Source organism: Callorhinchus milii, unplaced genomic scaffold (genome assembly GCF_018977255.1).
Source record: "Callorhinchus milii isolate IMCB2004 unplaced genomic scaffold, IMCB_Cmil_1.0 Scaffold11, whole genome shotgun sequence".
Classification (NCBI taxonomy): domain Eukaryota; kingdom Metazoa; phylum Chordata; class Chondrichthyes; order Chimaeriformes; family Callorhinchidae; genus Callorhinchus; species Callorhinchus milii.
Genome location: NW_024704752.1, coordinates 14036900 through 14054096, shown reverse-complemented (window position 1 = coordinate 14054096; position 17197 = coordinate 14036900). Strand labels below are relative to the sequence as shown.

Genomic DNA, 17197 nt, shown 5'->3' with positions numbered 1-17197 from the left:
TCTTAATTGGGCTCCTGTGCCTACATCCATCTTTGATGGCTGCTTTGTTTATATAGGGTGACCAAAATGTGGTGATAACTACCCTATTATCTAAAAAAAAATTATCCTTTCTTTAAGACTTATTAGATATTGTAATGGTATCACGACTTTTTGGTCGCCCGTATAACCCAGTTTCTGGCTTTAGTGGCAAAATTTCCTGACAACTGCAGTGCATCTTTTATCCTCAAGCAAATCAAGTGTTAAACAATGTACACATCTACCTAGTTTATCCACTGAAAGAGCTGCATAGTTCTCCAGTGATTCAATAGGCGTATGCCTTTGCTGCGATTCCCTTGTGTTGCTCAGTTATGCTTCTGCAACCTGAGGAAAGTGCCTCTGGGTCCACATGACACTCAGACAAATAATATAACAATAATTGTTACGTTTGATATTGCAGCTTTTCAGGTTGGAAGGTTGTCTTAAAGCACTTCCCAGGATTCACTGTAAGGCGCAGTGACTGTGTATTTTGTAGCGATCTTGCTGGAATTGCCGAAACCTTGAAGAGTTGAGGTCGAGTGGCTTGAGTCACGGAGTGAGGGAAGCGAAAGATATATTCGATCTCACCAGCTCAGACCGAACAGCAGGGGACCAACTCTGACTGAACAAAGGATAGCTTAGCTCTACTTCTTTTAACATTGTCCTTGTTTTTTTTAACACCAAGACAGTCTGTGCAAATCTGCATGCTCTCACCCACCTGATGGTTGTTTACAGGCTGGGACCGCCCTTGGGTATGGGTCCCCTTGAGCTGATTCTGATTAAAACAATACACGACCATTACATCAACAAATAACAAAAGCACTGCGGTTGTGATAAACACACTTCTCGTTCCTTCTGAACCAATTTAACTCTTCAAGGCACGCAGTACTGATATTTTCCCATAACATTTTATCTAGAGTTAATACCGACTACCCAGTACGTAACCTCACACTTAGATATAAATTCTACAATTGACCTCAATTTAATTAGGCTTCTCGTGTCCGCAGGTCATTTCAATACTGACTGACGAGCATGAAGGTTGTCATTCCACAGGTCAGCTTGACACGAGCTAACAAATATAAGCATTCCTAACTGAACTAAATAATATATTTTTGATCATAACACTGTGGTCAATTCGTGATGTGGTCTATTTGTTGATGTAATTATATGTTAATGTCACGTAACTTGCATAAATAAATAATGAAAAAGTACTTTTAAAATTCAGCTTTTTTATTTGAAGAATTAAATATATAGTTAGTTAAAGGGAAATGCAAGTCTTTACTGTCTATGGATGGAATCAGACTTCCCCTGGTATATTTATTTGATCTATTTTGTTCCTCTCTGCTCCCCTCTTAGAGCCTCCCTCTGCACCAGAAAATCCAATTTCCACCACAAATGAGACTTCAATCATTCTGGAATGGAGCCCACCGAGAGAGAGTGGAGGCAGGAACGATATCACCTACAACATCCACTGCAAGAAGTGTGGCGGAGACGTCAGAAAGTGCAGCCCCTGTGGGAGCGGCCTTCACTTTGTCCCACGCCAGTTTGGATTAACCTACACCAAAGTCCTCATTACTGATCTGCTGCCTCACACTAATTATACCTTTAACCTTGAAGCCGTAAATGGTGTATCTGAGCTGAGTCGCAGCACTAAACACTTTGTCTCCATCAATGTCACAACCAGCCAGGCAGGTGAGAAAAATCTCTAATCTTCTTTCTAATCACTTTGAATGAGATAACTGCAAACAATTGCGAGCATGATCGGGTAATGCAAAAATCAACCATTTTCAAAGGCAATAACCTGGAATAATGCTTGAACATATTAACAGAATCATGCACCAAGTAAAGCTTACTCCATCCTTTCAGTTTGCCAGTTTCACTTTTGTTTCCTATCCCAATCCCATGCACCATTTTCCATTGCTGAATTAAAAATTGATCTCATTTGTCCTTGGATATTTCAACTGATCCAGCACCCACTGCATTAGGTGGGAGTACATTGTATCAGAAGGTTTATCAAGGAGAGAATGGTACCCTTCAAAGCCTGCACCAGTTACTTTTCACCTTTGCTTCTGACAGTAGTAATTCATCCTGGAGTACAGATCCACAAGATCCTAAATCCTTCCCATATCTCACTCAAGAGGTTATTATTCCAGTATAAGTATAGACAATGATGTTGACAGACTATCTGACAGTAGTGGTTGGGGAAGGGGGTAAAGGGTTGGTACTGTACCTCAGCCCAATGTTCAGTTCACCTGATGTCTACAATGAGCATTTTCCAGTAAGGGATCACTGGATAAAGATCCAAATTGCATGGAGCTCAAGGGATGAGAAATTCCTTCATGTTGACTCGAGCTAGTCTGGGCTACCGAAGCCAACTATAGTAATACCAACACCGTTGAGCCATTGAAAGAGATCTGAGACCACGTTGTTCTGTCATAACTGGGCACCGGTAATAGTACTGGCAGAGAGTGACAGAAGCATTTATTTCCTTTTTAATCTCACTTCCTCTGCAAGACACATTTCATTTGTAATTTGAGTTTTAGTCAGTCATCGCTGCGCTATATATATATATATAATTCCATGGGTTGCATTTCTTCAAATTTGTGAAAAATCAAGATCTACTTGACATTCTGCAAACTTGTTCCAAAAGGATTATTTAGTGCACACTTGAGTAATCAGAGCTATGGGATTGCACTAGTAATGACCTGCAACTCTAATCACTTCATACGGTTGTAATTAGACATCTCTTTGAGCAGTTCATATTTAGTAGCACTTGTGAGCTGGAAGAGGGAAAGCAAAGTGAAACACACACCGTACAATTGAAAATGATGTGCCCAGTGAGCCAATCTGCAATGCTGTAACTGTGTGTTATTGAGCTAAGACACCACTGGATGCCAGGCTCTCAATGACATTCAGCACATACTGAGTGTTGTCAGCTTTAAGTTCTTTCAGAGAATTATTTGGGCCTGATCTTTGGCAATTATTGTGAGTAAAACAAAAAATGTTCAACGATTGCCAACTGGCACGTTTTTAAATGTTTTTATTTTTTTGTACTTTCCTGGCTCCAAAACCATCAATACAGCAAAAGTTTCAGGGCGTTGAGTATTTTTGGCTTTCTTGAGTGTTGGCAATCCTCTGGAGTTCCAGAGGAAAGGAGGGAATTGTTTTTAGGCCTGGTTAGGTTGTCTAAGAGAGAGCAAGAAAAAGAGGGAGCAAGAGAAAGGAAGAGAGAGAGAGCAAGAGAGTGAAAGAGAGTGAGAGCGCACAATTGGCTCAAGTAAGTTCCTTCATGCATTGCCACCAAATACTCTTATCCAGTAATTTGAGCCAGGAGCATTTGCACGAGTGGATTTATACCAAGGTTGTACTCTTCCACCTTCCTGACTGAAGAGGATATTGTGGATGTGGAGCGGGGTGGAATTGGAAGAAATTGCTGGAAGGAGATAATGAGAACAGGCATGTATGGATCATTTCCAGTCTCTGTACTAAAGTGGAGTTTCGTTCACAAAACGCAACACAAGCATAATGTTAGAATCAGCATAAAGTTAATTTGGGGTTTACTTTGCTTTTTTATGTTTTTCTAGATAATGACAGATAGTAGTGAGAATGTAATACTTTCACCTCTAATGTTAATATAGTTTTTTAAATGAAGAACTGAATTGACCCACCAGGATTCAAATCTAGAACTTTTCCGCTCCCTTATCCAGTGCGTAACAAACTGAGCAACACAAGATATTGTACTATTAGAAGCCATCACCAAGTTAGGAAGCAAACTTCACCAATAATATGCCTTAACATCTCATTGTGCCTGCACATACACATTTGTAACTCTCTCAATGAAACTGCTGCTTTGGTGATGATTTGACTATAATTATTCTTCAAGTTTGGCGCCAGAAATTCATACTCACAACAAACTAAATTACGACTGCCCTAAGTTACTGTATTTGAGATTTAGCTGAGAGAATTTTATTTTATCTGATCAGTCAGTCTGGTCTGGATTTCATCCCAAGTCCCAGAGGCAAAGGGTCAATGTGCTAATGCAGTCCTTTTACATTCATTGTGATCAATATTTATGAAATGCATATAACTTGGTAAAACTGTTCTGAAAAAGCGAAACATGAAATCGTGTTAGTTTCTAGGTCCTACGTTGCAGTCAGTGTAAGAGCCTCACTTATTTTAGGCCTCGTCAATCTCACTGCCAACTTGATACTCAAACCCTCAGGCAGATAACAAGAAGACTGATTTTGCAGAAAACTGTGCAGTATATTGTAAAATAATATGTCAGGGAGTGAGTTAAATTTCTTAATTCAACCCAAGGATGTCTAGAGACAGATGGAGATCCACTCTTGCAATTTATTACTCTTGAATTCTAGCCTTTCATTTCACTTCCAGGTATAGAGGAGGTATTTTTGTAGTATTGCAGCATCAGAATTTGTTAATACTATAACAGAACCAGAACTCATAAGAAAATTACAGCTTCGGTACCTGGTTTGCAATGATTTGAAAGTTGGGGTAGCATTCAGGGCCCTGCAATTAGCCTCAGTGACCTCTGGACTCTCTCCAGATCATGAAACAGTTGAAAAATGTGTGCTGTAGTTAGGCTTAGAACAGGATTACTCTCAGCTATCATGCTGTCACGGTCAAAAAGACGGTGACGTCCACTCTCAAAGGCCATATTAGTGAAGAATGCTTACTTATGTGAGGTACCAGAGAGTATCGTGGATACCCAACCGTTAGTGTTCTAAAGATAAATAAAAGGAAAGAAGAAAATTGGAAACAGTAAAAATAACAGTACCATATGAGATCAGCCTGAAGAAATGCCAACCAGAATCTTCAGTCATTTTTTAAACAGCGTCTTCCTTTACAAAGGAAGCTTTACATTCAGTTTTATATGCTGAAAACTTTTGAAACTCTTTAGATTTGCAGCCTGCTTGTGTTTGTGCTTGTGAAAAACTTGTGTTTTTCCACCCTACTGAGTAAGGAAAACTGTTTGTTTGTAAAAGGTACAAATGCACAGGATAAGGTTTGCGAAACCCAACTGGTGAGGGTTGTGTAACAATGGGTACCATTTGGACATTGCCTCAGCTCTCATCACTTTCACATCAGAAGTGACCTTCCCATCAAATAGAGGAAGAGCAGGGACAAAGATTTTGATTCCGTAAATGTGATGTACCTTGGGCTCATAAATCAATCTGTGTGATCAGCCATTCATCTTCTCGAATATTTGATGCAATAAGAACCAAGGCCGAGCAGTGCCTGGTGGAAAGGATGCATGGTCAAGGGTTTACCAATGTGACACTTTACTAATTACCTACATTTCATCTGCATTGAAGTGAATGTGATTCTGAAGGAAAGAAAGAGCAAGGACAGCATCACTCTAGCCTGGCAGGGACCAGATCATGCCAATGGTGCAATTGTGGAATATGAAGTCATCTATTATGAAAAGGTCAGTAATGTATAAACCACCAATTGTCATTCTGCTGAAAGAGGAAAGAATGTTTATGAAGAGAACCTTCTGTAAAGTTCAAAGTACTTTCATTGAGAATAGAGGAAAGAAAGACAGTCCTTATATTACAAAAAATCAAATGAAGGGCCCATCAAAAATATTTTATGAACTGAGTGAAAAGACAACCTCCCGCCCCCCCCCCCCCCCCCCCCCCGACACAATTATTTTACTCTTGTCTCACTTCCTTTGTGAGTTTTGTTAATTCTTTCCCATTTTTTCAGTTACTTGTGTTCTGGTGACTGTATGAACTGTTCCCAAGTCATTCCTTAATCATAGACTTGGCTGCCCGCAGGATGTGCCTGGTGTTATTCCAATTCCAGCTGTCCTGCCCTGCTCAAGGCATGAACAGAGGCAAAGTAGAAAGTGCTTAACCTTCCTCTCCGCTTGTGAATAAGGCATGAATAAAGAGAAAGAGAAATGCACAATCTTGTTTTTTTTAAACCCAGCCTTCTTTATATTGACTAATATTATTGTGGCAATCAATGTGCAGAACACTCCATGAAGTGTGTTACAAGTGTATTGGCTATTTCCATCAGGGATCATGACCTCCAGTGCCTACACTGGGTCCTCTTTACTGGCATCAATCAATAGCCGCCTGACACTTCAGAACAGAATGAGTTGAATCAATATAAAGTCATTAAAACCTTGGCTTATGTGTTTAATGCAACAGAATCAAAGGGACCAAAACTATACGGTTTTAAAAACCAAATCGAACAGCATGACGGTTGATGGATTGAAGCCTGGCACCACTTATGTGTTTCGGGTCAGAGCTCACACCAATGGAGGTTACGGGACCTATGGTGGTGAAATTGAGTTGGAGACTAGTCAGGAAGGTGAGTAAAGGAAGATCAACTCTGAACTCAAGCTCAGAAGAAGTGAAAGGTGAACAGTTAGTTTAGTTCTATCTACATTATTTAGATGGTGGTGAATGTAGAGAGAGAATGGACTGCCGAGGGTGGAAGCAGATTGGGTCAACAAATTCATTCAAAAGTTTGAAAGGTAACCAATGTTCTTTTCTTATTTAGGGAGCTGACCAGAATTGTCTTTTCCAGTCCTGTACATTGCTATTTTCCTACACCAAACCTTATTATTTTAAACCTAATGTGATTGTTTAAAATGATTCCAAGGTACTGATACATTTAGATTTAGTGCTATATATTTTAAAGATACTGTAATACATTTGCTCCTCAAGAGACGTGCCAGCCAGGAAGGTGTTCTGTTAAAGTGACTCGTCTGTTGTTAATCCATGCACAATCTTTGCATTGCTCAATTCTTGACAACCTTTTCAAATGCCATTGAGATTTCCTTGTGAAACGAGCTGAGTTGAGACTGTTTCTGAACCTGAACAATAATGTGGCTTATTTGCTGTCTGGTATGTCTATCAACCTTTGTACTAAACTAAAAAAAGAACAAATAGATTTGACGGCTATATGCACATCGTGTAGTGGGGTACTGGAGATAGGCCTTACGGATGAAGGATTCAAGTTGTGATCATTCTTCAATCAAATGTCTTCTCTTCAATTCCTCAAATACAATCCCTGTATGTATCAGCTGTAGCTCTGGAATATTTGTTTGGAAGTTATCCTCTCTGTGACCTGAGAGTGGTTGATACTCGACTATCACTGGCTAAAACTAAATAACATGCCCTTTGTGGCTGTCAGATTGTATAGTGTATTAACATACTTTACTGAGTGTGGGGTGGGTGGGGAGGGGGGGAAGATAATGTGAATATACATCTCTCAAGAACTTGCATGCTGACTTCATGATTTCATGCAAGTAGTCTATAACAGGCAGTGGGGGGCCTGAGCATTTCACAACAGGGAAGGAGTAAAATGCTTTCAGACTCCTCTGCACAGCTGGTTATGGAGCATCTATAGAAGAGGCACGTGATCTGCCTTGCCCACTAGCTAGAATGATGCTTGCGACCGAATAACTCCCAATGTTAAGAAAATTAGCCGAGCAAAAAGATATATGCACAATATGAATAGGTCTAAGGATATTTCACTCGTGACTGTGGTCTTAATAAGTGCAAATGGCCAATTACTGAACAGCAATAATTGTGCAGGATTTTTAAAAATTGTTTTTAAGGAAGAAAAGTGCCTGAAAAACTGTCACTAGTTGAACAATGCGAATTTGCATTTCTGTTGCGAAAACTGGTAAAGATATGATGGATAATTAATTTGAGTGGATTATTGCTTTTTTATTTTCCATTGGAGTGAGTTATCCCTTCTTTGGCTAGTAAAAATGTTCATTTCTGGACAGGTGCTGGCCCTGTCACCTGTTTTTTTATTAAAAGACTAACAACAGAACTGCGAGTCCACAGCTATTAAAAAGAATAAAGTGCACACCAATGCCATAAATCCCAACTCATTTCAAAGCTTCCACTCATCAGCTCTCAATGTAAACTGTAAGCCGCCAATGGAAAATGAACATATTTCACAAAACTGATACATAAGAGAAATTGTAAGATACATTTCTGGATTTCGCAAAGGCTTATCATCTGGTTCCAAATGTGTAAACGTCCTCAAGCATGCCGGACATGAGCACCAGATCCAATTTTGCAATCTGCTTTGGGCGAATCTAATTTGAATTGGAAAATGGGAGTGTTGGTCAGTACATTGTTGGAGGAAAGAAACATCTCTTTGTAGATGTGCCCTGAGAGACGTTTCCATTCATCACAGTGTCTGGCAAGGAGTATGTTCAGAAACAAATAAAAATGTCCATGTTATTGCCCAGTCATTCCCTCACTGGCTTGCACAAATCTGGTTTGAAAAGGCATTGATAATTACAATTACAATTACAAACACAAAGCAGAGAGAAGCTCTTCTAGTTTGGTGCTCATTTCCCTCAGCTACTTAAAAGAGAGATGAGTTCAGAGAGTAATAGGTTTAAAATCTTACATCCTGTTTGCCTTAGACTTGTAGCATAGAAATACCTTATGATCATATTATTTCTGCATGTAGCATGCCTTTTAGAGAATTAAAGCAGATCATAAGGTCTGAAAGTCCCTTTAATGAATAACGTACTAATCGGCTGCCAGCACCTGTAACTATAAACCAGTCAGCCGACTGCTTTCAGGAGAAAAAGGAAGAAAATTGGAGATAGGAGAAGATGCTAAGTCATCCTGCAGTATTGTACTATTTGAAACAATTCAGACTGTCTGCAGGATGATATGTTCAGCACAAGATAAATGCTTGATAAATGACCTGCCAAAACCAATGCCCATAATAACCTCATGAAAGTGGCCTGTTTTACAAAAATAGTTAAGTCACTTCTTGCTTGCAGCATCTGAAATGATAATAGACCTTCAAACCTGTTTGTTTTTGTTACTGATGCGATGATTGAGCACGTACAAATATGTTTGCTTTCATCTTATTTTCAGACATGCTTGCGATTGGTGATCCAAACCAGCCTACCATCATGGCCGTATCTGTTGCTGGTGGAATAGTTCTCCTGGTCTTCCTGGTTACCTGTTTTGTTGTCAGCGGAAGGTAAATGATAAACATTTTTCATCAATTTCTTTTTTTTATTTTAATGTAGTGAATCGGGAAGGGGGCCGGGGAATATGAAACATAGCTCATGGCAAGACCAAAACAGGGCCAATAGAAAATTGCGGAAATATTTGCCAAATCACGCTCGATTTTGATGGGTGAATGGAACAGGGTGATATAACAAATGCTGATGCGAAACATAGAAGATATGAACGCCTGGAATATGAAGAAAAAGTCATTCAGCCCATCGAGTCCATTTGTTCCGCGGACCATGTGCAATCTACCCAGTCATGGACTGTTTTGTTGAATCCGCAAAGGCAATGATCTATTATTATTGTTATTATTCTTATCTGCATGAATATTCGTTGATTCCCAAATATAATCATGCAAAATGCCATAGTTTATTTCTACTTCAGTAGTGTTCAACCACAGCAATCACCCTCCACAAGCAATACCTCAAGTACCAGCAGCACAGAAACAATTGTGTTCCATGCACTTTAGTGGCAGCTTACAGTATCTATGGATCTTCCCCACTCCCATTGCAGAGAATATTTTGAGTAATGTGCAATCTATTCAGGAGATTTTTATGGAGTGTGCTTATTTTCCCACTACCAAGAGGTTTGCTTCTCTACCAGTATTGGCCTTTAGTTTATATTTAAAGTAAATTGTGTCTCATCTCACTGACTTAACTTAATATTCTTACATTCTTCAATCCTGATTTTAAAATTGAAAACTACTGTACCATAAGTCTGAAAGCTTGATCTGTGGGATATTGTTCTTAATATTAACCCCTATATAGTTACTTCAAGAGGCGTCTTAGATTTTCATTTTGCATGCAAATTAAATGCAATGTTCCAGCAGCCCTGTTCAATCAGTAAACTTGCTAATAACAAATGTCTTTGGAGCAGAAAGCCACATCTATATTCATATATCCTTGCACAGTTAGATTGAGTGAAGCATGCAATGTGGGCTCTGGCTTAACCCTTCACTTAGACTGATTTGATACAGCTCATTGCATTTTCTATTTCTAAAACCTGTAACCCAACTTAAATGAAATTAGAGAATCTTAGAAAGTTTGCATTTTCTTAAATATCAGTATAGCTTTTAATTATAGAAAGTTATTATCTGTGGTGTATACACTATACCTAGATTTGACAGTCTTCTGCGATTTCATTCTAATTTGTAGATTTGGTTGGTTTTGATAGTCAGATTTGCACTTTGCACCAATTTCCATTTGAGGTTTCATTGCCGTCTAATTTGAAAGAAATGCACTGATTCAATAGATTGTGTGAAAGTGCTCGTAGCGTTCTTCAAAACCCAGAAGAAATCTATTTATTCATTATCCCAAATATAAAGGATGAAAGTCTCTTTTGCAGTGAGAGGAGAATGCTATTTTTTCACCTCTTTGATCTGGGGATGAATTTGACCCAGACTATACTGTATGCTTGGATCCTCTGAACTAATTACCTTCTTTACACAGAGGGTTGGAAGAATGTGTAATCTAATGCCCCCAGAAAGTTATAGTGAGAGAATTAATTGGGCTATCTAAAAGGAACATGGAGTGTTAATTGCGATGCAAGAGTATTACAGATTATGGTCAATAGGAAGGGAAATGGGATCAAAATATCTGCTACGATCTAATAAACTGGCAGAATAGGCTTGATGTGATGAATGGCTCCACCTGTCCCTATCTACCTAAGAGTTAACACAGAATACATATTCAGAATGCAGAACCAATTGAGGGATGCAGTAGAGTGATGCGTGCTTTCAGGTTAGGTTGATGGTACAGCGATGAGCAAGAAATACTTGAATACATCCTTCTCAAGTTGAAGCTGGTGAAGGAGACCTTGAGCTGTCACTGTGCATAAAGGCAAAAATGATTCTATTACCTAGTGTTCCTGAAAGAGCAGAAAATGTAATAAGGATTGGATACTTCAATGCATTACTGGGTTAGCCCACTACCCTTTCCCAAAACTAACTGCCCCTAATTCGGCATTGCATTTGCAATCTTACTCAGAGGGCCTGCCAATGTATGAAATAGAATTGTCACCCTTTAAAGTAATAACCTGGAAATAGTGTCTCCTCTCCAGGTTTTCATACAACTCCTCTGATTTGTGGGTTAACAAACCACATGTAAAATTGGCAGGTTGGATCAAACATTAAAGGATGACCAATTCCCTTGTATTATTTTTCATTACCACGACTGTTTGTGGGACACTGCTGTGCGCAATTGGCTGCCACATTTTGCCCACAAATATAGAATCAATTCAATTTACAGTCCATTCTCTGAAGCACTTTGAGACGTCTAGAAGACGTGAAAAGCGCTATATCAAATGCAAGAATTATTCTGATTCTTATTAGTTATTATATAAGTAGGGATCTACAATTCCCTCTGTACACATGAATTTGCAGGTGGTTAACACAACCTACATTTATATTTTGCCCATGGGTTGCTGCCACCCCACAAATCATAAATTAGAGCAGAATATTGTATAACTAAACTCGTGGAAGTCCAGTGGAAGTGCAGTCTAGTGAGTCCCTCATCTCCCATCTCAAGACCCTCCTCTTTGACCGTGCTTTCGATCTCCCTGCTTCCCCCCCTGCCCTTCATCCTTCCCAATCCCAACCCTCAGCTCAGGTCGGAACAGTCCAGTGCCTTGGGACGTCTTCCCGACATGAAAGGCGCTACACAAATACAATTTTGTTGTGTTGATATCAAAGTAATGTTTTGGATCATCATCAAATTGGCCAAATACAAGCTCTAATGTGAGATCTGAATTTATAGTGAATGATTCCCTACTCAATTGGCGCTTTTTTTTAAAAAAGGTACTTTCTTTGTAAATCCATTTTTCAGAAGATCCATGTTGGTGAGTTTATTTATATATAGTATATATTATATATATTATACATATATATTTATATACAGAATATATATACAATATATATATATAGGCACATAATATATAAAGTATGTTGAGAATCCCAATGGAATTTGAGTTTTCAAAGAGTAAAAAGACTTTCATTATCTTTCCAGAACGAATTACTTTTGAATGCAATTATCTCTCACCTTGGGCACAATTCCTATATTTTGGAAATTATGTTCACTCTTAATGGTTCACAGCCACAAATCCCAGCTCATCGGAAATCAATCTTCATTGCAATTTAATGGGATCAAAGCGCTGTTCTTACCCAAGAACCCACAGTAATAAGTGGATATTATCCAAAAGATTTTTTCCCCCCCGTTCCACTATTTTTCTTTAGAGATGAACAACATAAATTAAGTGTCAAATTGACTGAAGCTTTACAGCACTGTTTCTTGTTAATAGAAGTTGTTTACAAACGTCTCTCATTAATGGAATAAAAACTTGTCAAATTCTAGTGCAACAATTGATTTAGCGCGGTGGCTGGTCAATTGGATGGCACCTTTATTGATCTGCGCAGTTGCAATTAATCTGAATTGTTTGCAAAAGTCCAGGAGCTGGAGATGCCTGCATCTGAAGGAGGCATGAGTGGGCTTAATGCTTTATCTCATTTGTAGTCAGGAGATGCACAGAATCCAGAAGTGCCGAACAAAGATAATTAGACTTTCCTGGAGAGAGGCCAGATGGGGAAGGTGCTAATCAGCCTCCATAGGAAGTTATGTCTCTATAAATTATGCGTTATTATGGGAAGATTTTAGGCTTTACTGTTGAAGGTGTTCAGCCACATCTTTAATGTGAAAGAAAATTTCATGAGTTTAGCAGAGCCAATTTTGTCTCGAAGCCCCTTATTCTTAGATTCTCAAGACATTTTGCATTGTAATACTCAACATTTTGCATATATAAAGTTTAATGTGTGTTCCAAATGCCAGGAGTATGTTGCTAGGTTGTAAGTCATCAAAGGACCTGACTGGCAAGGTTAATTGTGAGAGCTTTGAACCTGGTAAAGTTTGAGTGTTGAAATGGAAGATGGAAACCAATTATTGCAGACTAGAGTAGGAATCTACCAGTGCTCCAATGCTATAGTTTCAGTTCTTCCCTCATTGTCATGCTGTTAGGTGTTGTTAGCCAAAATATAAGGTGATCAAAAGCAGACCTTAACTTATTCCCACCCCAACTCTCTGGGTTATGTATTTTCTGTGATCAAACAAACAGTCTCCACCTAAACTCCTACTAGTGGTATTATTCTGTTCATGAAAGGTCTCAATGAGTGACACAGTGACAACTTTTTCTCTGATCTGTGAGAAGGTGTCTGATCTCCATTGGGTTCCTCCACACGGGAGCACTGACCTGTGAATGATGAGACCTACATTCCACCACAGTTTGGTGCCAAGCTTTCTTTCTAATTATATTTCTTGAATTTTACTTTGTTTTCGGTAGCATCTACAGATCGCAGTTATATTTTCCCATCACCTGATTACCAAACGAGGATGGTTAAAACACCGAGAATTATTTTGCACAAGTATAGTACCTGTATTTATTGTCTAAATATATTACCATAAATATATTACCATACGCTAACCCAGAATGATAGAAATTGGTCAAAGTGTAGATATTTACCCAGGAATCCAGTTTAGTTTGAATCTGATCCCTTCAGGCTCATGGTTTAGTTTGGTGTTGCAGAAAACGAAAGCTATTTCCACTGATGGTGGTGTTTAAATGATGTCATTCACAGTGGAGCATCTGAACAGTAACTATTTTCTGCTCTCAGCTTATTCCTGCTCCCTGGGGTCTGATTAATGAGAATATTGCATTAAGCGTCAAAGTTGGCTACATCTTGATAATTGGACGATGGAATATGTGAAGGGGACAAAGTGCTTCAAAGTGAGCTAGTAAACCAGCATATTAATATTCAATATCTAGTTTGCTGCAGAGAGGGCATCTACAGTAGTTTATTTTTATCCTTGCGAAGGCAGCACCATGAGCTTGCAGTGTGGTTCCACATATAGCGGCAGTCCAAAGTCTTCTAACTGCATAACAGTAATATTCCCAAGTCTTACACAATGCATTCATGGCATTTCAGTGGACTCCCATCCAAATTTTGCGAATAGGTTTATGCTTGCAGATTCACATCCACTGAAAGCAATGTTGTGACCTCTGAGCTCTCAATGCTGTCTCATTATTATTGAATTCAATTTAGCTTCTCACAATCATACATTTCCCAGATGTCAAATCCAGGTCCTAAACACAGATGTGAATTTTAAATGAAGCCACAGATGATGGCATGGGGAAATGATGAAACGACCAGAACATTGTCAAATTCTTCTGCTGCTCTGGCACTTGCTCAATCAAACAGATGGCAGAAACTGTATGATCAATCTTAAGTTATGTCCATAAGGATCTGCGCTCTACCCTGCAGGAGACATTATTGTGGTCCATTTCTATGTCCAACTGTTGTGCTAAATTGTGTTAGTTTTATGATGAGTGCCAGGAACCTGATCCTTAATTCTAAAGCTTGTAAAAGTGAAGATTTATTCACAGATGATCGGCACTTCAAACTGTGCTCGCAGAATTGACATCTTGACTATGATGGTCATTTACCACACATTTAATGTGCCCACTGTGCTGGTCTGCAAGCTGTGTAAGGATACATCATTGAGTTTTAAATTTCACACTAGTACAATTTAGTTGCATCTGGGCACAATAAAAGCAGAAAGTATTTGTAATCCACAACTACTTGAGTCAACTGCAAGGCCTGTGGTGCACATTTTCTCCTGTAATATTCTTTTGTTATGACTTGGGCAAGGATTGCATAATATCGTCATTGCAATGGAGCGAGCAGCAAACCTAAATTTGAATCTTATGCCAGTTTGTACTGCTATTTTTCAATCACTTCCATCAGTGGTTATTTTGGAGCAAGCGCCAGGATTTATATTTCTTACTTCTTAATTGCTGCAGTCAGGGGATAGAACATGTGTAAGTAACTAAGTGTATACATGCATGCATACAAGAACTAAGTGCAAACTCAGTTTCAGTCCTTTTTTTCTTTTCGAATGGTGCCATGGTATCTTTAACATCCACCTGAACAGGCGGACGGCACCTTGGATTAACATCTCAACTGAAAGATGGCACCTCCGACAAAGCAACACCCCCCCAGCACTGCATTGGAATGTCAGCTTAGGCGACGTGAGTTCAAATCCCAAAGTGATACTCGAACCCAGATCCTTGCGACTCAGAGGTGTGAGTGCTACCACTGAGCTAGGCTGACGCATCTATACCGTGCCTTTGAGAGTGAATTGCCTGATTTTTCTTTACAGTGATCCAAACTAGATGTCTTGTCCTGTTGTTGCCCTTGAACCTGGAGAGAGAGCTGTGTCAGTACAGCAGGGCCATTGAGGAATGGATGGCAAGCAAAGGAAACTTTCTGAATGGAATGTTTCCTTGCATGCAGTCAAACCTGATTTGAATAGGGTGGGGGAAGGAAAAGAGGCAGAAAATGAGGGAAAATAATTGCTGAGAAAGGCCAAGTTAAAGGTGTGACCCAAGATTGACAGTTTTACTTTAATGCAATGGTTTATCATCTAGCTAGATGACAACATTAGTAATGGTAGCAATAGTCAATCAATACATTAATCTAACACAGGCTGTAAGAAGAATTGATGTTATTTCAGTAGCGATCTTGTACTGAACCTGACTTTCTTGGAATTTGTACGAATGCTTCTGTGTGGGTCAAACAGGTCTCAGTATACAACAAACAAGATAACTGGTATAATTGGTCCCCTTGAAATTTAAGTGCACTTCATCAGAAAGTTGTGGTCATGAAGCAGCTAGATTAAAAATAAGACTCTTGCAACTATTGATTATTTACATAATAGTAAATGAAAAGTTATGACTTTTAAAATAAGTTTATCATAAGTGGATCACATTGACTGATTGTTCAAATAGTCCAAGATCAATTAAAAATGAAATGAACACAGGATTCCCATTGTATAAAGTGAATGTGCATTTAGTTAGGTGAAGTCAGGGGAGAGTAGCTATACAAGTTCTGAGAACTCTCTGCTACTTCATCCATTAATCCCTTTTTTCTGTGCAAGTCTCATAGGTTATTTTACTGAGCGTGGCAACAAAGATAAGCCCAATCTTGTTCCTACAAAATGCGACCCATGCATACTTTCTAGTAAGGGTCACTGTATAATAATTTGAAGAAAAATACAACTGTTCTTTACCTTATCTTGTAAAATTTGACCCATTTTAAATGGAGTTAGATTTCCACTGAAGGGAGGACGGGAAGAAGAAAGGGATCAAGTCTCTGATGCCCAACGTTTCTCTACTCGCTTTTTTGAGAGCATTAACATTCCTTTTGACTAAACAGAGAATTGATTCTCAAATCAATTATTCCAAAATTGTAGGGTTTTTTAATCCCGAGGTGTTTTGCCAAAGGCTAGAATAGGAAAGGTTCAGCTGTAGCGGTGCAGCGAATATTTATTCCAATAAAGAAAACCATAATCACAAGAGGCACGTGTCCAGCCAACTTTATCCATCAAATTAACCTAAGCCTCGCTAACACTGGAGGCCAATCTGGCTGCAATATCTGTCACTGATCTCTGAGGTCCATTGAACTGCTTTGGTTGACCAGACAGATATCCACTGCTGGAAGCTCAGTATCCTGTAGTTTCAGTATTGGCAGTGTGAAAGAAGAGGAAACAAGGTACATGTTTATTTATATGCAGACAAAAATTACAAAATAGAGTCTAAAAGGAGAGGTCTAACAATGTAAATGGGACTTGAGATCACAACCAAATTTACAAAGTACTCAAAATGGACCATTTCTTAAAGAATGTTCTTTAAGAATGTCAGTACAACTGCCTCACTTTACCTATTGGTACATGCAAGTGCACAATCACTTGTGGTAATCCTATGCTTCATGTTCTGTCCAAAGTGGGTGAAAATTCTCAACAATCAGACATTCAGCACTTCCTATCATGATGAGTCGCAGTTGCTTTGCACTTGAAGTATACACTTCAGAGTCTGAATCCAAGTTTGTACTTTTAATTTATTAAACTTTTGATTTTTTTCATAAAAGTGGCATTCAATATTCAAAATGAGAAATAGGATAGATTCAGTATTACAACATCACTTGTGAGTTATTCTGCCTACTATCACTCAGTGGGTTAAATTTCTGCATTCACCATTCCACATGATGCATCCTCAATACAAACAAACATTATTTTGCTACCATGACACAGCAAACACTACCCTTTTGAAGA

At 38.9% G+C, this 17197-nt stretch overlaps 1 protein-coding gene across 3 annotated transcripts in view; it reads left to right on the top strand.

Moving 5' to 3' along the window:
• The window catches only part of epha4b (eph receptor A4b), a 106584-nt gene that overhangs the window by 63750 nt on the left and 25637 nt on the right, over positions 1-17197 (top strand). For 2 of the 3 annotated variants that reach the window (XM_042339077.1, XM_042339078.1), the window contains exons 5-8: positions 1372-1707; positions 5349-5461; positions 6192-6354; positions 8904-9012. In XM_042339077.1, the coding sequence (XP_042195011.1) occupies positions 1372-1707; positions 5349-5461; positions 6192-6354; positions 8904-9012 (721 nt within the window). The remainder of the gene's footprint in view (positions 1-1371; positions 1708-5348; positions 5462-6191; positions 6355-8903; positions 9013-17197) is intronic. The other variant, XM_042339079.1, reaches the window with a different exon arrangement.